The following is a 21,159-nucleotide window of genomic DNA, read 5'->3' on the forward strand; positions in this document are numbered from 1 at the left end:
ATTTTGGGTTTATAATTAGTATTTTATATAAATTTTAGTGATTAAAATAAAAAATTAACTCTTTTATTAATGTGCCACGTCATTAAACTAACGGTATTACTAAAACTTAATAAAATGATAATATAAATGACCAAAATTTAAGTTTTTAACATTTAGTAGATAAGAGCGTACAGATATAAAATGTAATTGACCATTCAAGTAGTTTACCATTAAAAAAACTGTAATTCAAAAGCATTCATTTGTAGTTTGTTTTAACTTCATAAAGTTTCTGATTTGAGATCGGAGCTCGACTTTTGATTTCATTTGTTCCTACCGTTTTCCACTTCTTCCAAGCTCGTGATTTCAGGTTTGCATCAAATAGGCAAATACCCAGCAACCCATTTTCATTTTGGTTATATAGTATATGTTTTTTTATTTATTATATGATGTTCATGCTAGAGTTATGATTTGGGTTGTCTAAATTCGGATTCATATTTGGATCTCTCAACGTTCTGAATCTTGGGTTTCCCATACAACAACGAAGTCTTCTCATAGGAGACTGAAATGCTAAGAATTATACTTGATTGATCGGAAATATGGAGAGATACCGAGTCAAGAATCACAATTTGGTGTCAGCCTAGATTTGTTTATTTGATTGCAATTAAAGAATGTAGCTAGAAATTGTAAATTCTTTTGCAAAGACAAATTCTTGGTATACCAATTGTAGTTTAGTTGGCATGTAATCAGCTACGAATGCATGATTTTACGTAGAGATTCGAATTTAGGAAGTTATAATAGAAATTATTTGTTTGGTGTTAACTTGGTTGGGATTGTGTTGAATTTTTGTCTTAACACCCGAAAGCTTAGAGATTTTTATGTGGATCAAAGGGGTTCTTATGTTCTATTAGTTGAACTTTTCATTCAAGTTGCAGCTTGTTTATTTCAAAAGCATGATTATGATGCACTGTTTGAACTTTAAACTTTATGTTACTCGGACTCAGGTTTTAGTCTTGAATATGGATATATGTCTGACATAGGTATGTTTAACATTTTCTATTTTTTTTCCATGTATATGAAGGTTCGTACCCTCATGTCTAGATATGTGTCGAACAGGGACACCTTTAAGGAAAAATGAAGGGTCGGTGAAATGTAGAAACTAGACATCTTCCTTTTGAGCTTATACGTACATGCATTGTTACTATTTTCTCTCTTCCTTTCTACATATATGGTTAGCTTTTATATATAAGGTGTGCTTTATGCGTTCTACATACCATATGGCATATGATTTTCTCTCTTTTGATGTCAGAATTCCATCAACTAGAGTTGATCTTGTTGTGGCACAAGGATGACAACTACAACTTGTTTTAACATCGTGAGCCGAAATGGCATTCCAATATATGAAGCTGAAGTGGGTTCTATTGCTAAAGTATGATGTTCCTTCACTTCCTTTTTAGATATGTTTTTCCTTTTATCGGATTTCTTATCTATACCTCATTTTTCTTTCACCTGTTGATTATCTAATAGTGATACTTTTGTTACGCCGATGATAGAAATGAAGCTCATCGGCTGAAGAAAGAATGATCAAAATTAATTATGCATCAGATTTGCTTAGTACTATTAGAACTTTAAATTGATAAAAACTGTTTAGTTCAACTAGGAAATATATCTTTAGATCATCATGTTGTTTTTTGTTATTAGCAATTTTTCTATATTTTGTATTTGGTTTATTTTTCTTCCTTTTTTGTATATGATCAGGTGTCGTTGGATTTCATAAGATTAAAATGTTTCTAACTTATTCCACACATGTTATGTTTATTTTAATGTCTTTTTGGACCTGTGTCAGAAGCTGTCGTTATTTGTTCCCCTCTGACTTTTAATTTCTTAAAGTTCTCGTATCTCATACCCGTATCAGACTTGGATACGTAGGTATGACCCATTGAAGAACCCTCTAAATAAATACATGAAAAAACTTAGAAAGAATTGAACATACTCGTCAGACACCTACCGATTTCTGATACTCACACCAGAGGTCAAGTAACATTGGTTGTTTCTATCTTTCTAACTAAATTGCTTGTCAGACACATACTGATATCTCACACTCACACCCGAATTCAAGTAACATTGGTTGTTTCTTTCTTTCTGACTGAATTGTTCAATGTAGAGAGATGATGCTGCTCAGCTGCAACAATTCGTATTACATGCAGCTCTGGATATTGTTCAAGATCTTGCATGGACCACTAGTGCAATGTAAGTTCTATTTTTTATGATATTTCCGTTTTAGCATATTCCAGAGAACTCTGAAAAGTATCGCTATAATTCTTTCATCTTACCAGCTCATTTCTGTTGCAGGTTCTTGAAATCGATTGACGAATTCAATGATTTGGTGGTATCGGTTTATGTTACTGCTGATCATATCCTTTATAAGTACTGCATTGACTTACATATTCATAACTCGATAGCTTTCATTTCATTTCCCTCATGTTTATATTTCGGTATCGCTGTTCCTAGTCTCGATTTTAGTATGTTTCCTTCACTTTATCATACATACACGACTTATGCTACTTCACAATGCTCGTAGTGAAGATGGAATCAAGAGCTTTTTCCAAGAGGTTCATGAGCTTTATATAAAGGTAGCCACTGTACTCTGCTTCTCTTATCAACTCGTCTTCTTGGATTCATCTGGCAGATAAATATATCGATTCCCCCCTTTTTCCTTGTGTTGGTCTTTTGGATCAGTCTAGGCTTTATGAACATCCTCATGCATGAGCTTTATTACACGTGCTGTTTTATGAACTAGATTAGTCACCGAGAATTGTGGCCGACATATATTTGAAAATGCATATATAAAGCAATCTATCCAAGGTTGGATGATGTTTTGATTATCTTAAATTTGGTAATTGCAGAGCCTTCTTAATCCACTCTACTTGCCCGGTTCCCGCATTACTTCATCGCATTTCGATACAAAAGTCCGTGCTCTTGCAAGAAAATATCTCTAGGTTTGCATTTTTCTGTTGAGGAATTTGAAACTGAGCTTTTGCAAAATGCATTTGTGTTCTTTTTTTATGTTACCGAGTCGGAGATCGATTCCGGTTTTTAACACTACCAAAAGACAACATGGCTATAGGCATAACGCATAGTATTAAGATGTTTATACTTATTTGTTAATAATTTTTGTTAGTCTTTAAGACATTCGTATATGCATACGGCATACGCATACTCGTTTGATATATATATGTTATATTTTAGTTATTTTCCACGTAGATTTTGGTGCAGTGTGAAATCTACTCATGTGTGATACTGTGGATAACAGACTGAAGGAACATGGAAAAGGTGAAAATGGTAAGCTTTTCAACGTCTAAAAGGGTATCCAATGAAGAATAATTACTATTATAAATCAATGCATGGGCTGAAAAGATCTATATTTTTTGGCTTATTGTACAAATCAGTACCTTGAGTTAGTAATTTTTCTCAAATCGGCACAAACTTTTTAGATCAAATTGATACCTAAACTTGAAAGAAGAAGAAGAAGAAGAAGAAGAAGAAATGGTTTAAATAGACGAAAGGTTTTTGTACTATTCTAAAATTTAAAATTTAGTTTCTATATCATTTTTTGGGTGAAATTGAGTCATTATATTGTTTTTTATTTTAAATATTGTTTTTTTGTTAATTTTATTCATTTTTTAATGGTTGATCCAATAGCTGTAAAAGTAAAATAAATTGTTTTTAGTTACAATTTTTTTTTTATCAATTTGAACCTTAAAAAAGTATACATGTAGATGATTGAAAATTTGCATTGTTCAATTAATGATAATTTTTATTTATTTTTAAAAATCAAGTAAAAAATATAATACGAGGATTAAATTTTAAATTTTGAATTAGTACAAAATTTCTTGTCACATTTGAATACAAACATCTTAAATTGATACATGTGTGAATATAATATGAAGGCAACATTGATGGATCAAAATGCTGATTTCATTAGGGTTATGTATCATAAATCAAATAGTTATTAAAATGTCACATTAGCATTGAATGTTTATTTGAGATTTTAGGTTAAAAGTATTAATTTAATTTTTTTAAATTTTAAATGTTAAATTAATAAATTAAATTTTTTTAAAAATTGTCAATTTCAGATGTGATTTATAAAATAAGTGTATTAATATTGGGTTTGGACTGAAAAAAAACTAAATTTAATTAAATGAATTTTAAATTAATTATTTTATTGATTAACTAAATTAAATTTAGATATCTTAATATTAAATTAAATATTTTACATGTTGAATTCAAGTTTTCATGTTATAATCAATTGAGTTTGAATTTTAAAATCAAATGTAAGAATTTAATTTATTTTTAATTAGATAATTAAAAATAATTATTTTTATTAAATTAAATATAAATTATAAAATTAATTTTCAATTGAATTTGAATTTTGATTATTATATATATTTTTTATGATTAGAGATGAATAAAAATCAATTTTTGAATAATATATTCATAATATTTAGTTTGTTCAAGTCGGGTAAAAGCAAACCCGAATCCGAAACAGAAGATTGAAAACGAAGAGAAGAGGTAAAGTTAACCAGTCGGTCCGGTCCCCACTCAGCAGCAGCGACCCCATTTCTGACTCGCTCGCTGACTCACTCACTCAGTAAAAGAAACCCTTTCCCCAAATATACTAAATAGAAATAATACTATAGAAAAATAAAGGTGGCAAACAGAAAACTCTCGTTTTGAGTATTTTCTTATTGTTTATTCCCCAGAATTATAAAAGAAAATAATAATACTAATGAAATTCGGTCTTTTTCACCCACCTATTTGACCCTCCTTTTGATTCGATAACTTTTTTCCTCTCAATTTTCACCAGAATATGTTACGTCTTCCACATCATCAGGTAACTTTTTTATTTTCTTTTGATTTGAGTGTTTGGTAGCTAAGAAAATGCTGGAAAAAGAAGGAAATTTTGGTGAGTGTGGGGTTTTTTTGGTTATTTTTTGGGGTTTTGAGCTAACTCAGAAGTAAGGAAATTTGGGTGAGTTTTGTCCCCCCCCCCCAAATTTTTTTTGAAGTGTTTTGAGCTAACTCTTTTTTTATTCCCATTTTTTGGGGAGTTTGTTTTTTGATATTGTTTTCGGGGAAATTTGTTGTTTTTCTAAGATTGATATGAGTAAATGGTTTGATTCTGTTGTTTATGCTTAACATATAGCTTACTCTTTTGTTTGCTAATCTAGGAAATTGTACGAGGAAAGAAGGGAAAATGGGTATTTCCCCCTTAGATTTAGTCTCATTTACAAAATCCTGTTAAAAAAATGGAAAAAGAAGTTGAGGTTTAGATGATCACAACATAGGTTAAACTATTGCTATCCATTTTCCTTAGATTTGCGTATCTTTGTGTTAGCTGATGTGATGGAAGAAATGAAATATTGCTTGATTAGTTGCTTGATTGAATTGATCTAGAGCTTGTGTTAAGATATGTCTAATACGAGGTCTGTCGTCTGAGAAAAAAAGAACTTGATGGTGATTTACTTCAGTTTTGGGGCTATTTTGAGTGGGGTTCTTTATTTAAGTGTTGTAGCTAAAACTTTGCTGAATGGCTTGATTGTCGATCCTGGACTTTTAAGTGTCCTTGCTCTAGTTACAGGCTTTAGAGGGAATGTTTATTACGTGGGTTAAATTATAGTAATAGTTTAGTCTTTTAAGCTTGCTCAACCTTACTTATGTTTTTATGGTGCATAAAGAGTTGGAGGTAAAATGATGCTCATTAAGTCAATATTTTTGTAACCTGGGTAATGCACGGAATGATGAGAGGAACTAGCTGTTTTTCTCACAATCACACCAAGCCTAAACTGGACAGGCCTAATCTATGATAAAATAAAAATTTAGACTTGAAACTTGTTGGTAGAGTGACAATACCGTGTGATGCAGCTGTTTTTTATAATTAAAAAAGGCTATGGATATGAAATTTTTTCAACAATGTTTAAGTATGCTTTGTTTAATTGCTATTCTCCTGCACAATTTGATGAATGTGGTGCTAATTTTGTTTCAAGGATAAAGAGTTACATTTTGTTTTACATTATTTCTTATTGGGCATTAATTTTTCTTTCCCAAACTTGCTCTAACACTTGAAGCCTATATAGGCTTTACTGCATCACTGCAATTGTTGTTAAGGAGCTACAAGAGGGATTTCAGTTGCATGATTCAATGGTGGCAAAAGGCTAGAAGAGCTATGAACTGCTTTCAGAGTGTTAGCTGTGTTAAAGGTAAGTTGTTTGAATTGACTAATTGGATCTGCTTAATTTTTAGCTTTAGACATGGCGTTGTGCTGTTAAAAAAGTGGCAGAGGTCGCCATAAGTTTGATGTTATAAAGGTTTCGAATTGGCTTTTTCTTTATTTTAAGACATGCTGGCTTTGATTTGCGGGTGATAATGTTTTATGATTTAGAGTCAATATTTCTATGCATATTAGGCAAGTTCTTTATTGTTAATTTGGACCCTGTATTTTTAAATTTGCTTGGGATGATAAATTTTTTTACTTGAACTTCACACTTATAGGGAATCTTAGGTGAGCCACTACGTAGAAAAAAATTGTTATTATATGACATCATTTTCCTCAGTTAATGGTTAGCCATCGTTATATTTGATTAGAGTTTTGGCATAGATATCTTAGTTTTGTTCTTTGTGTTTACCTTACTGGTAAAAACATACGTGGTGCTTTAAATTTAAACTTTATCCTTCATTCTAGATATTACTATTTTTTAAAATATTTACACTTACGACAGAATATGGCTTGCGTCTGGGTGCAGGTTCCCTATGCCAACAGTTATTTTTCATTTTCTGGTTATCGAGTTTACAAGATGCTGCCACATTGCAGATTTTACATGACCCTAGTCATGTTTCTTCCACATCTGAGCTAGCTAATCCACCGAGTACTGCATTATTTGAACCTATAGAAATAACCCCTGCTGTCATTCCTAGATACCCTTATCCCAACGAATCTTTACCACCCATGTATCCAAGTTTCCCCTCAACATATGAACCAAATTTAACAGGAAGGTGCCCTGTAAATTTTTCTTCTATGTCGAATATCATGGGGAAAACAGCATCTGATTGTTCTCTACCTTTGGCAGCACTTGTAGGAAATGTCATATGTTGTCCACAGCTTGGTAGTTTACTCCACATCTTCCAGGGTTACTACAGTGTTGACTCTGATCAGTTGGTCTTGCGAAATGCTGTTGCTAATGATTGTTTTTCAGATATCATTAGTATCTTAGCTAGCAGAGGCGCCAACAGTACAATACCCACAGTATGTTCTGTAAAATCATCAAACCTCACAGGTGGTTCTTGTCCGGTGAAGGATATTAACATCTTCGAGAAAACGGTGAATACGAGCAAGCTATTGGAGGCTTGCAGCACTGTTGATCCTTTAAAAGAGTGCTGCAGGCCAGTTTGCCAACCTGCAATTATGGAAGCTGCTTTACAGATTTCTGGAACACAAATGATGCTCAATGATAATAAAAATATTGTTGGGGAGACTAATCATGTCGATGCCATCGATGACTGTAAAGGGGTAGTACATTCATATCTTTCAAGGAAACTCTCGCTAGATGTGGCCAACACTGCTTTCAGAATACTATCTGCTTGCAAAGTCAACAAGGGTACAGATTCTATATATCTTTCATGATTGTTTTCAGTATTTTATACATAGTTTCTGGCTGTTTACATGTTACCCAAGTCTCTGCTGCGAACTCGCTTGGGTGTGTATCTTACCTTGGGATGGTTCAAGTTGAGATGATCTTGCATATGCATGGTGCCATCATTTGGTGAAAGAATGTAAATGGAGGCGATGGGTAGTCTGAATGGATGGTAGATTATGATATGCTGCTTTGGCTCATCATTTTTCTTAAATTACATGAGCATATGAGATTATGGCCTCCAAATACATAGAAAAAAAGTTAAAAATATCTGTGTCAGACACGTAACTGTTTATGTCATGCACGCCCAAGTACAAGTAATGTAGGATTTTTGTTTAAATTATTTGTTTCTTACATGTTTTATCATTTTCTTCTTTGATGCTGGTTCATTTCTTCTCCATGTATTTTGTTTCTACCAAATAATTTTAATATTGGGTAGAAATAATAAACATGAAAGATGAGGTCAAATTACAACTTCACTTTCCAATATTAGACCGTGGCTGTCTTGGCCAAGACATATGTAGATTTTAATATGTTCATTTAAGCTTCTCGGACTTCCATAACAGGATAAGGTCAAGTAAACGCATAGTTTTTTAATGAGCTTGAGCTTCATTGATCATTATCTCTATCTTTTTAATTCCCATTTTCAGTTCACATGGTTGCTTTCCATTTGTATTGCAAGATATCATATAATTTGTTTCAAATACGTTTTGAGTTTTATGTGTTGTCTAAAATGGGATAATTTTTTTAATATGCAGTCTGCCCTTTGGAATTGAACCAGCCGTCTGAAGTAATTAAGGAATGTCGTAATGTAGCTGCTCCAATTCCTTCCTGTTGTAGCTCATTGAATACATACATCGCAAGGATACAGAAGCAAATGTTAATTACAAACAAGCAAGCCATTGTTTGTGCAACAATGTTCGGGTCTATACTAAGAAAAGGTGGAGTTCTCACAAATGTTTATGAGCTTTGTGATGTCGACTTAAAAGATTTTAGTATCCAAGGTATTGTGTTCTGTTTGATGCTGTTCTTCTAAAACATTGCCCATTTTCCTCTGACGTTTTATCTGATATTGAGGTTTTCTTCTTTTCTTTCTGCCTGTTGAATTCTTATGGGCGGTCCTTATGACAGCTTATGGACAACAAGGTTCGTCATGTTTCCTGTTCACTTTCTACCCCTCCCACATTTGCACAATCATCGGTTAAAAATGTAAATGGTGTATGTATTATTGTGTGCGTTTTATGTATGCCGGTCTATGTATGTGGTATATGGACAAGGTTCAATGTGTGTATGCGTATTGGTTAAGTCGTTTGATGTGTTATGCATATCGGTTAAGTCATCAATGGACCACTTTTTATGTGCTTAAATTTGTACTCGAGGATCTTGTTCGTACTGTTGTCGGATGCATACTCCTATCCAACATGCATTCAAGTCCGAGTGACATAGGTCTTAATTAGTTAGATGATTATGCACTAAAACTTGAAAGAAATTAAAATGTACCATAGAGACTGAAAATTTTGGTATTTTCTACATATCTAGGATGCCTACTACGAAGCTTGCCAGCAGATGTGGTATTTGACAATTCGACTGGCTACAGCTTTACATGTGACTTGACTGACAACATCGGTGCTCCGTGGCCTTCATCATCGTCGATGTCATCCTTGTCTCTTTGTGCTCCAGGTAATTGTTTGCAGAAAAAAAGAGCTTTCATATGTTTGATTCTCTTAGAAGGGAATTGAAGTGTGGATTCAATAGAGGAGTTGTGCTTCATCTTATATTCTAATGGCTGTTGCCTGCTGCAGAAATGTCGTTGCCTGCCTTACCAACATCCGAGACGCTGAAAAATCCCGGTGAGTAACATGTCTTATTTGTATCTCCTATATTTGGTTAACTACGAAGTATACATACCTAACACCTGTATCCAATACGTATTCGGGTATGGGTATGGATAGATGACTCTCTAGAGGCTCTCCAAATAAATGGCATAACTTCGGGAAAAAAATTAAGCATACACATATCCGACACTCATAAGTCTGAGTAACATATATAGGCTCGGTTTAAATAACACATATATATATATATATATATATATATATATATATATATATATATATATATATATAAAGGGAATGATAGATTTTTTTTCTTCTGAATTTCTTGAGGAATTTGATTCTGTTGATGCAGGCTGCCATGGATGCACATTGGAAATGTTGGTACCCATTTTTTCATTTTTTGTTTTCAGTACATTTTTGTGCTAAAGAGTCTGTAGTTTGCAGGTTGAGCTGTGATTTAAAAAAAGTGTAGGACCTATGTGGTGAATAATTTTACTTACATTGTATGTTTTCATTAGGCCCTTCTTCAGCAGCCTTGTATAGTAATCTATTCTCTCTTCATTTTCATTGCTTCCGGTATAGTTCGGTTCTGTTTTTGGATAAAAGTTGTTATTGGTGTATAGTGTTTTTGATTTTTTTCATTCGAGAACTAAAACTGAATAGAATTCTCTAACTGGATTGCTTGGAATTGAGTTTCTCCAGTTTATAAAATTCTATTTTATTGATAACGGTCTGTTCGGTTGGGTTTTATTTTTCCTTTTTCTAACCAAGCTTTCCCTTGGGGGAGGGAAAAGAAAGAAAAATCAAGGGGAAAAGATGCTTTTGTAAAGTGAAGTGTAAAAAGAAAGGTACTTTCCCAAAGGAAATTATATATAGAAGGCCTATCGTTTTCATGTAAATCTGTCTATTCATGGGTCGGGTTAAGTTATATGGATTAAACCGGCTTAGCTTAACTATATATAATCAAATCAAGTATGACTACATTATGTATCTATACTTGAATTATAATAAATTTACACAGAATTAGTGGAATTTGAATGTGTCACACTTTTTGTCAATCTACTAAAATCATCAGGTGTATGACGCGTATATGTATTTACTTTTAGGGTATAATATTTTCTCTCATTACGGAGTTATTATTTGTAAATTTATATAGTCAAAGAGTCGCTTTGATGTCATTTATTACGGTATTATTATTTTCTTCCAAAGAGATATACATAATAAAAGTTTTTAAGTTTATAATTTCTCATTTTCTTTTTAATGCGAGGTTAATGTCCCCGTCTCTCTAAAGTGATATTTGTAAAATATAAATTTTTATTGATAATATATTAAATACTATTTTTATTAGAAAAAGAAAGAAATGAATTATCCAAAATTGGAATTGAAAATTCATATCAGTCGAAATTAAAATATGTTTTTATTAATATAATATGATCGAAAATAATCGGTTTAATAATTATTAATTTAATAAAAGAATTATTTATTTTATTATTTTCAAAAGGGCAAAACAGTCATTTGAACAGAGTTTATGTGAGTTCCTAGGGTCGGCTAATATAGAAACATCAAAAGCTAGCACGTGAACTATGTAACTTCAAATCAGAAAGCAACCTTTTGATTTCATGTCTCACAATTCAAATTCGGTTATGATTTGATTTCTCCTCTGTTCCTTCACTTTTACCATACCAGAATCTCTATTTGTCTCTGTCTAGAATCCTTTTCTCTCTCAAAATTTTGGTTTTTCTCTCTTTTTGGTGCTGATTCAATTTCAAGTTAGAACAACTCCCTTCAATCTAATATTCCCATATTTGAATTCTGATTTTGCTTTCGTAACCTTTGATAGCTCATTCCCTTTGTGTTTTTTAATCTGGGTGTTGTTGTTTGTTTTTATGGCGGGAACGCTTCAGCTGATGGGTAGTAACCGATTCTCTTATCTCTGATATTTGTCACAAGTCTGGGGTTTATTTTTTATTTTTTGATTCCCATTCTAATTTATGTAAAACCTAAAAAAGTGAACGGGGTTGAAAATCGGAGATTCCTTTTTGAAGCTAAATTTGATGGCGAACCCACCGGGGAACCATCAACAAGAAGCGAATCACCCGTCGCCTTCTTTCAATGGAGCACACTTGAACAACGGGAATCCTGCACCCGACACTTTGGGTTCGGGTTTGAAGCATAACCCTGGTATTTCGATGGATTGGACATTAGAAGAGCAAGCTATACTCGAAGACGGTTTAAAAACGTGAGTCCTCTTTTTGTCTTTTGTTTTTCTTCTTTTAGTTTCGTAGAATTTTGGAGTTTTGGTGGAATTCTCTTTTGTAAAACTTTGAAGTCTTTAATGTAGATTTTGAATTTTTAAATACTAGAAATGTGAATTTAGTTGTTGGGTTCTTGTTTGAATTGTTGTTTCTTAGAATTGATTGCAAATGATAAATAAGCCAATAGTCTGTCAATATTACAATGCTTAAGTTTTATAAAGGCCAGAGAAAACTTAGTAGCCGATAGGCATGGGAGCAACGTATTTATATCCATCACTGTTCCTTCACAGAATGCCATTTCCATTGATGTTTTATCTATTCCCAACTTGTTTATCATAGTTGCAATCTGAGTATTCAAATGGCTGTAAGCTAAGTTACTCGACTCGAGTTTAAGTGTCCTTATCTGACATAGTTATGGTTAGACTTTTTATATGTTTCTCATGTATTCTTAGGACCCTTGGAGGTCATATCCCATATCTATATGTTGGACAGAAGTATCGGACTTGAGTACTTCAAGAAAAATGAAAAGCCTGACCAACACAGGTTGTAAGCGAGGTGTTTTAAATGCTGTTTAGAAATCTTATGTTTGTCATTGTAGCTTTTGTGGTGCCAAGATACTGAAGGTAAAATATTGTGCTTGGAAATGGGTAGTGCTGACCTCATAGACATTATATTTCTATTAGGAGGCATTTGGATCATCTCTATTCCTTAACATTTGGGTTAACTTCTGGCTTCAATTATATTGAAACTTATTGAATCACCTGTCTTTGAAAGTTGCAACGTGGGGGTTCCATAATTGAAAGTATAACATTTTTGTGTATGTTTTGCATCTTTCTTAGTGTCTGGACATCTAATCAAGTGGCTTACATATCTAAAACATCATACTTCCTCTAACAATTTTTCTTGTATTTGGTAATCATGGTATTCGAACTTTATCTGATCTGCTCATAAGAATGTGGTTCTCTTCAACTTCCATTGTTTTCTGCATTTCTTTTCTTAATAGGACTAAATTTAGTTACAGTTAGTTAGGCCAATAGCTTTACTACACTAATTTTGACTTTTTATATATAAATACTATAAAAATCAAATTATCTCTTGTGATTTGCCATCCTTTTCAATTTTCATTCATTTTGCCTATCATGTCTCCTTTATTTTTTGCTTGCTTCTTCCATTTTGCCTTCTTTTCCTATATCGTATCCCCAATCCATTCTTTTTCAACACCCATTGTCTTCTTTGCAACACCCTTCCCAGTTCCCACAACCCACCTTGTTTTTCTTCTTGGAAATTCGCATCTTTACCCTTACCATTGGTAACCTGGAGACAGGCAAAAGTTTTTGATATTGGATCTTAAAGTTTCAAGAATGAAGTTTACTAGTTCTGCTCATGTTTAAACCCTTCATTATTTCGTTATATATTTTTGTGGATAAAACCTTTATTTAGTGTAAGCTTCCCCCCCCCCCCCCGATTAGTAGATACTGTGTGGTTTGGTGCAATATAATATGTTTTTTCTCGTCTCAAGAAATAAAGGAAACATCAGGTGACTTTATCTTGTTAAGTAATCTAAAAGTTTGGCACACTATATGTAGTGGATGATACACATGCTCTAATTGGTATCATTGTCTTATTTCTAGTTTTCCTCCTGTATCGTGCTTAATTCAGAGGTAACTGAGAGTTACCTCCCTAGCTGGTAGGCTTGTGAGGTAGAAGATTATGTATCATATCTGAATGAATTATGACAGGTTAGTATGTACCTCTCTATGGAAAGAAAATAAACGATTTCCTTATTAAGGCTTCTTTTATTCAGTATTTTATTCCTCAGAAGACTAGATAAATGATATCATGATCTTTTATTCTCTTCAATCTGGAATTTGAGGAAAAAGAACTCGAGCCTAGATCGATGAAACAGTTTATTAAGGGAAACTCGTTCCTTCCTCTAAGCCACAATAGTGTGAGAAGTTTTCTTGACTGATTTTCCTTAATCAAACATCTAACTAGATGAGGAAAAAAAATAGATTTGTCTAAAACAAAAAGAAAAGAAGCTGAAAGATCATCTATAGAAATGTTTCTTAATCATTTGGTAGGCAATTAATGAGGTGAGCAAACAAGATCAAGCAAGAAGAGCAGTTCATAAATGTAAAGAAAGAAGAATAAAAGATACTTCTTTAGATATACGTAAGGAGGTAGAGGGCAATGATCTTGGGCCTTACATTATAGAAGGGTAGTGTTGGAGTTGGTGGGCTATGGCTTCATGCTTTATTTAGTAATAAGAGAGATATATATTGCAAATATACATCTTGCAGCTTAAACAATAATTGGATTGGGTCCAAAGTGAAGCCCCCTACCCATTTTATCAGTAATAAATTCTAGATATTGTTGCTGCAAAAAACATTTATTTCTCAAGTAACGCATAAGAAGAGGTACCTCACCTTGAGTCATCTGCTGAAGTTCTTAATTGAATATCTGGAAAATGTCCATCCAGTTCGTTACACTTGTTAGGAAATGATTGCAAAGGACTGATTGGACCCTTCTTATGTGTTACTTGTTAGGAAAATATCCATCCAGTTCATTACACTTGTTAGGAAATTGAAATCGGATTCCTTATTTTTATGTGTAGTTTGTTGCACAAAAAACTTTTATTTTATGTAACGTATAAGGGGTAGCATGCATTGAGACTTCTGCTGCTGTTCATTAGAAGGGGAAGGGGATAGGGATTGTCCAAGCATTGAACCCGGTACTGGTGTCAATTGATGACTTGATAACAATTGTTTTTCCACTTTTCTTGTGGTCCAGTCAACATAAAACTCTTAATGCAGGTAGCTTGTTGCGGGAAAGAACATTTACTGTTTTTAGTAACGCATAAGAGGGGGTGTCATGCATCAAGGCATCTGCTGAAGTTCTTAATTAGGTAGTTAACAATTGCCCATCCAGTTTGTTGCACTTGTTAGGCAATGACTGCAAAGAACAGATTCTCTCTTTCAACCGTTTCTTTTGGGCACTATAAAACGCTGATATTTGGTGTCAAGAATTGCATTGGGTTTGTTGTTTATATGCATGTAGTTTCTTCTATTCCATACTCGGAGTCTCTAATTGGCTTTTTTTCTAATCTGGTAAGTCACTAGAATTGGTATGGTAGGATTTCTTTGAGTCAATTATTAGACAGAAATCGGTGAGTGATTTAATATGTTTATTGTTTAGATGTCATTGATGTTTTTCATTTTACAATATGTATTCATTATAATCTAACCATTTTCCTTTTCTGTTTATTTTCATGAATAAGTTGATTATATTCCTTAACTTCGGTTAATTATAGAATCAAAGAAACAATTTTACCAAGTTTTTCAAACAATCATGCTTGGAGGAGGTATTAACAGTGAGATGGGTATCTAAGTTTCTAGAGGGAGTAAAACAAATGGGGAGACAATAGTCCCTTTCTTCCCTTCCCTCCCCTCCCTTTCATTTTTTTTTTCATATTCTGTTGCTATTAACTAATACTGGATGATCATTTTTACTTCTGTTATTCAATTCATCTTGTATTCTGTTTCTTTAATGCCAATTAATGGAGCTACTTTACTTTCATGGAGAATTTAGTTTCTGAATTGTTTTTCTTCCCCCCTCCCCCCGGGATTTGAGTTCGTCAATTTAGTTTTCACAGTGGTGCCTTGGTATTTCTTGCAGATTTGCATTAGATCTGAGCATAACTCGTTATGCGAAGATAGCCATGAACTTGCAAAATAAGACTGTACGGGATGTGGCTTTGCGTTGCAGATGGATGAATGTAAGCTTTTTTCTCTTTTTAAACCCATCAGTATTTTTTGCCAGAACTGTAGAATGTAGACTCATATATATATAACCACATACGAAGCATATTTCGCATTAGCATGCAGCTTCAATGATACTGGCTGCAATCATTTTACTCAATTCATATATATTTTGATGGTTTCATCTTAAATCTACTTTAGAATATGAAGCATTTATGATTGGTCAAGAGGATATTTGCTCTGCTTTTACAGAGTAAAATGTTGTTTATGCATGTATTTGTGTATTGCAAGAGCACGATTTGATTTATGCTTCACGCAGAAGAAGGAAACTAGCAAGAGAAGGAAGGAAGAGCACAGTTATGCCAGGAAAAGTAAAGACAAAAAGGTATGATTTACTTTTTTTTTTCTTTGTGTGTTAAGTTGCACTAATTTGTGTTCTGATTGCTCCTAAGAGCCTTCTTAGTTACTTCTTAGACTTCATAAAATTAGACATAAACTAAAAGTAAATTATCTCTCTGTGAAACTGACCTGCAGAAGTTCTCTGTTTATCCATTTAACTCCTCTTGCAACCATGCACATCTGAAGACATGTGAGGTGGTCAAAGGAAACTCCTTGAACTCAAGAGAGTTATTGAGTAATAGTTTACTTTTTCTTAGTAGAGATGTTGGATGGGGATTGAATTTCTTCCTTCTGCTAAGCAGCTATTCCTTTGGTGGAATTTTGCTCAGTTACCTTAGGTTCATACTTCATAGGTATTGCTTATCCTTGATAACTTGTTATGGGTGCATTATTATCCGCAGTCATCCACATCTCTTCAGATGTGCCTCTTTGGTACGGTCATTTGTCTGATGATAAGTTCACCACTTTGGCTGATATTTAGACTTAATCAGAAAATTTTCTTTCAAAGTTTCCAGTTCATGATAATAATTTGTTGATATGATGAGAAATAAGGCAATATTTTTATATTAGGATCATATTTTGGGCCAATAGATACTTGACAATAACTTTTGTTTTTCTTTCAGGAAAGAGTTGTTGATCCTTCAGCAAAGTCTACACATTTTGCTGGTCAATCTAGTATTTCCCAATATCCAACCCCAATGATTTCTGTGGACTATAATGATGGCATTCCACTCGGAGGTCGGATTTTATCTTTGACAATTTTTAAGTTGCTCGTAATAGCTAAGTCTTTGTTGATTCTTACTAACAAGTTTTATACTTTATTAAAATACACCTATCAGCATGCAATTTTAATTAAATTTATCAGTTGGTTACTTTTCATCAAGATATATTTAGTATTATCTTAAAAGAAGTTTTATATACATAGTCTTGAAGTAGGGATCGAGTTTTAGTGTTTCATATTTCGTTGCTCTAATAGTTGCACTGAATATTTGGTGCTTTCTCTATATTTTTGTTTGGGATTTATTTGATCCCTGCCGGGCACATAGTTGTTCTGACCTCTTTTCTCTTTTACTTGAAAAGAAAGTTACAAGTTTTAAGGGTTTCAAACAGGTGAAGCATATTTTCTTTCCTTCTTTTACTGAGCGTTGCTTTCTTTGACATGACTTTGTTGATGCCTGTATTATGTCTTGTCGTCAACTTACTAAACTAAACAATTCTAGATAAGGAAAGAAAGGGAAAAAAGTGAAAGAGAAGATTTTTGCCAAATGCAAGCAACATAAAAAGTTGCCTGCAATTATTTATCAAATGCCTTTCTGTTCTTGATTATTGGTTTTGCAAATGACGAAGTTTGAATTTAGTATTTTGGTTGCCGAAGTTTTTTAAGCATGAAAACCCCTTTTTCTGTTCTGTTATTGTTGGAAATTTAATCTAAAAACTTCATTAATGTCGTTTGACAGCCATCGGCGGGGTGGCAGGAGAACTTCTGGAGCAGAACGCTCAAGCCTTGAATCAAATATCTGAAAATCTTGCGTCTTTTAAGGTAAGTGGTCATGCTATGAGTAGATCAAATTTACTATGTTAATCCCACTCTTCATTTTTCTTGAAGTACTTGTGTTTACACCAATGTCCGATGCATATTCAGACGTGAATTTGGGTTTGGGACCTCCTAAAGATCTGTTAGATACATACAAAAACTGAGAAAATTTTGAACATACCCAAGTCCAAGTAGTATAGCTTCAGTTTTCTGTCTATTAGTATAAAAAATATTCGAAGTCTCTCGTCTTCTAATATCTGTCATTACCAGGATGGAAATGTTTTAAGTTAGTATATATTACGAGCATAGTTGCAATATGGAAAACGTAAAAGCGAATAGAGTTTCTGTGTGTTGGTGTGGATGAACCCAAATTTCCGTGTTGTTCAGCCTTGTCGGGTCTCTAATGGAACTTGTCTCCTTTACTCATTTCCAGATACAGGAAAATATCGGCCTCCTCTACCAAACTCGGGACAACCTTCTCAAGCTCATGAATGAGTAAGTTCCGGTTTTCATTAAACATCCCTTTCTATATTGATTGAAATCTTAATTCGTTTGTCATAAATGAAGGATTGAGTTCTTTACAACTACCCTTGTTCATCATTGTGCTCGATGTGCATCCGAACACCGGTATCGGGAGGGTCCTTACATGCTTCTATTGATTTCCATTTGCAGGATGAATGATGTGCCAGATATAATGAAGCAGATGCCGCAACTACCTGTGAAACTGAATCTTGATCTTGCCAACACCATCCTTCCTCCTCCGCCCCCTTCCATGTAGCCGTGATCCTCCTTCCATCCCATCAAACTCATCTATTTAGTTTCCCCTTTAATACAGTGCGTCGTGCGGCTCTGCTGAACGGGAAAATAACTACCCGTCGATGGGATCGTCGCTTTTAAGAAATTTGGAAGGCTGTGTTATGTTTTTATTTTGCTTCTGAACCCTCAGTAGTTTGTTTCTTGGTTTCATGCGGTAGGTGACTTACCTAAGGATTGTATAGGGGTGGTTTGTGCATAAAGCAAGACTTGAAATATAAATTTTAATTCTTTGCTTAGTTTTTAGATCTCTCCATTACCTCTGTTGGTTTATATATTCTAAAGCCAAAACCAAACTAAATGAAATTGGAATTGTTATTTAAATATAATATGACTGAAAGATAAAGTTGTTAAAAATGTAAAATAAAACTAAAACAAAATCAGAAAATATTCAATAAAATATAAAAGAATTAACAATATAAAAATTAAAATTTTAAAGAAAAAATTGAACAACTAAACAAATCTTTACTATTACCATGAATTTTCAATAGAACAAAATTCTTGCATTAGAGCAGTTACGTTTTATGAGATTTCTTAGATGGTTGAGTTATGAGATCAAACCGGGGAAAATTCTTGGGGTAAGGCATTGAGGGAAATTTTGTTCCCGGCATCATCATATTATTCTTTTCGAATAGGGTATTGACGTTGGAAGACGTCGGAAATAGTTGCCGTCTTCAAGAAAATGGTTGAAGTACACGGTGTCTTCAAGCTCCGGTCGAACCACAATGGCTAGCCTCTCACTTCGCAGCAGTCCTTTTCCCTCTCTTCTGCAACCCCTCTCTGTCTTCCTTTTCGCTGCAGTCTTCAAGTTTAAAGTAATGCCGGAGATAAAGAGTCTACTTCAATTTTCTTTTTAATATCTCACATCAACCCTTTCCCTCCTCAAAAAAAAAAAATAAATAAATAAATAAACTCAGTGACAAAAAATATCTTATAATATACGATTTTAATTAATTTTTTTTGGATTTGCCAAAATGACCAACTAAATCGCAATGCGATCGATAATTCGCAACGCGATCTCCGGTATCGCAAATCAGTTTCCAGATTTGCAACGCGATTCTGACTATCGCATTGCGATTTCCCAAATTCGCGTTGTGATTATCCTAATTCGCAATGCGAATTTGTAAATCGCAATACGAATACGTAATCGCAATTGCGAATTATGAAAATCGCAACGCGAATACGTAAATCGCAATGCGAATTAAGAAAATCGCAATGCGAATCTGACTATCGCAATGCGATTTACATAGCGTCATTCGTATTAACACGTATTTTTTTTTCAAATTCCAAACACGAATTTCTTAATATATCGGAAACTGAACCGTACACAGTAATCGCAACTCATAACCTCAAACCTAAAATCACAACACTCAGTCCCATCTCCATCTCTCACTCTCTACGGCGAAATCCGTCCCCATCTCCGAAGATTTCCGTCCTCATCGCCGGCGAAATCCCTCACAACCATTCACGGTCAGAAATCCCTCACAATCATTCATAAATGGAAAATCAACCTCCGAGTGTTAGTTTTTTTAATTATTTTTATTTTGAAATTTTTGCATTATTTTAGGTTTTTCATATTGAAATTGATGATAAGTTTACTGGTAATTTCAATAATAGATTAACCATTTCACTTAGATTTCTTATTAAATTCATTCGATTGCTGCCAATACTGCTAAACTGTTTAGTCTTTAACCCTGTGAAGTTAGTATTTGTCTTTGTTTTGTCTTTTGGTTGAAGTAATGCAGAAGAAGAATAGTTTCGAGAATGAAAATCGCAACGCGGAAATGACTATCGCAACGAGAGAATCGCAACGCGAAATGAAAATCGCAACGCAAAACCAAAATCGCATTGCGATTTTCATTTCGCGTTGCGATTCTCTCGTTGCGATTGTCATTTCGCGTTGCGATTCTCTCGTTGCGATAGTCATTTCCGCGTTGCGATTTTCATTCTCTCGTTGCGATTTTCATTTCAACCAAAAGACAAAACAGTGTTGCAAATTTTAGTTTCAAGAATAAACTACTATTTATGTTTATTGTTTTTGGTATATCTTCACAGTGTAGTTTTTGGTATATCTAACTTGGTATGTTTATTGTTTTTGTAGACATTTTTTTCGGCTTCATTGACATTAAGGAATAAAGTTAGCCTAGCCACTACAATTGCTTCGAAGCTTTCACCTGCACAAAGAAAATTGTTTGAGGAAACCTGCTTCGGGCCATGGCTGAGAGTACAGCATCCGGGTGGAGATGATAATTTGACCCATTTGTGGCTTCAGACCATGACTAGCGATCTACCCGACAGTATACAACGTGGTGAGGAAGAGATATGGTTTCATTTTCCACCGACGTATACTTGTTTTGGGCGGAAGGAGTTCTGCTTAATCACTGGTCTACGATTCGGACACGATGATGTAGGCCGGTACACTCGTCATATCACCCGCCCATCATGGTTATCCAGGGTTTTTCCTGATGAGTCAATAGAGAAGCCGAACTTACACGTCGACGACCTGAAGAAATTGTTTAATAAGAAAGATGGTTTTACTCGGATGAATGACGTCGATGTTGTCCGAGTATGCCTTCTACTACTTTTGTATGCCGGCTTTTTAGGCAGAGATGCCAGACAACCTATTCCTCAGGAGCTAATATTATTGGTAGAGGACCTAAATGCATGGAATCTATTTCCGTGGGGTTCGTATATATGGAAAGCTACCTGGACTAAGTTGTCGTCTGCCTTTGATGACCGCAAAAGTTTGCTTGGCGATGGGTCGAAATACACTTTGTCAGGCTTTGTTTGGGCCTTTAAGGTAAGAATTTCTATATAATGTTTTCAAAATTATAATTAATTATTTAACAATTACTAATGTTTGTTATTATATTGTTTGTAGATTTGGATATTCGAGGCTTT

At 33.9% G+C, this 21,159-nt stretch overlaps 3 protein-coding genes across 6 annotated transcripts; all 3 read left to right on the forward strand.

Moving 5' to 3' along the window:
• Window positions 1-245: 245 nt before the first annotated feature.
• Window positions 246-2,416, forward strand: LOC120192124 (probable trafficking protein particle complex subunit 2; the record flags this gene model as incomplete). Its single annotated transcript, XM_039194959.1, has 4 exons — window positions 246-346; window positions 1,286-1,405; window positions 2,141-2,226; window positions 2,329-2,416. Coding segments are annotated over exons 2-4 (255 nt in total), but the record flags the coding sequence as incomplete, so codon positions are not given.
• A 2,359-nt stretch (window positions 2,417-4,775) lies between these two features.
• Window positions 4,776-10,004, forward strand: LOC120191702 (uncharacterized GPI-anchored protein At1g61900-like). Of its 4 annotated transcripts, none has more exons than XM_039194619.1 (8): window positions 4,776-4,870; window positions 6,145-6,236; window positions 6,780-7,631; window positions 8,426-8,671; window positions 8,799-8,813; window positions 9,207-9,347; window positions 9,470-9,517; window positions 9,852-10,004. In XM_039194619.1, the coding sequence occupies exons 2-8, from the start codon at window positions 6,170-6,172 to the stop codon at window positions 9,923-9,925; spliced, it is 1,443 nt and encodes a 480-aa protein (XP_039050550.1). In that variant the 5' UTR covers window positions 4,776-4,870; window positions 6,145-6,169; the 3' UTR covers window positions 9,926-10,004. The 4 variants fall into 4 exon arrangements, with proteins under 4 accessions (XP_039050550.1, XP_039050548.1, XP_039050547.1 ...); XM_039194617.1 differs by having other exon boundaries at window positions 4,783-4,870; window positions 6,114-6,236; window positions 9,852-10,003; XM_039194616.1 differs by lacking the exon at window positions 4,776-4,870 and adding an exon at window positions 4,911-5,008 and having other exon boundaries at window positions 6,114-6,236; window positions 9,852-10,003.
• Window positions 10,005-11,166: 1,162 nt separating this feature from the next.
• LOC120191938 lies at window positions 11,167-18,449 on the forward strand. The gene is made up of 7 exons (XM_039194800.1): window positions 11,167-11,738; window positions 15,430-15,529; window positions 15,832-15,897; window positions 16,535-16,649; window positions 17,369-17,451; window positions 17,879-17,940; window positions 18,118-18,449. Exons 1-7 carry the CDS (start codon window positions 11,554-11,556, stop codon window positions 18,221-18,223), a joined length of 717 nt encoding a protein of 238 aa, XP_039050731.1. The 5' UTR covers window positions 11,167-11,553; the 3' UTR covers window positions 18,224-18,449.
• The last annotated feature ends 2,710 nt before the right edge of the window (window positions 18,450-21,159 follow it).

Source organism: Hibiscus syriacus, unplaced genomic scaffold (genome assembly GCF_006381635.1).
Source record: "Hibiscus syriacus cultivar Baekdansim isolate YM2019G1 unplaced genomic scaffold, ASM638163v2 tig00116971_pilon, whole genome shotgun sequence".
NCBI lineage: Eukaryota > Viridiplantae > Streptophyta > Magnoliopsida > Malvales > Malvaceae > Hibiscus > Hibiscus syriacus.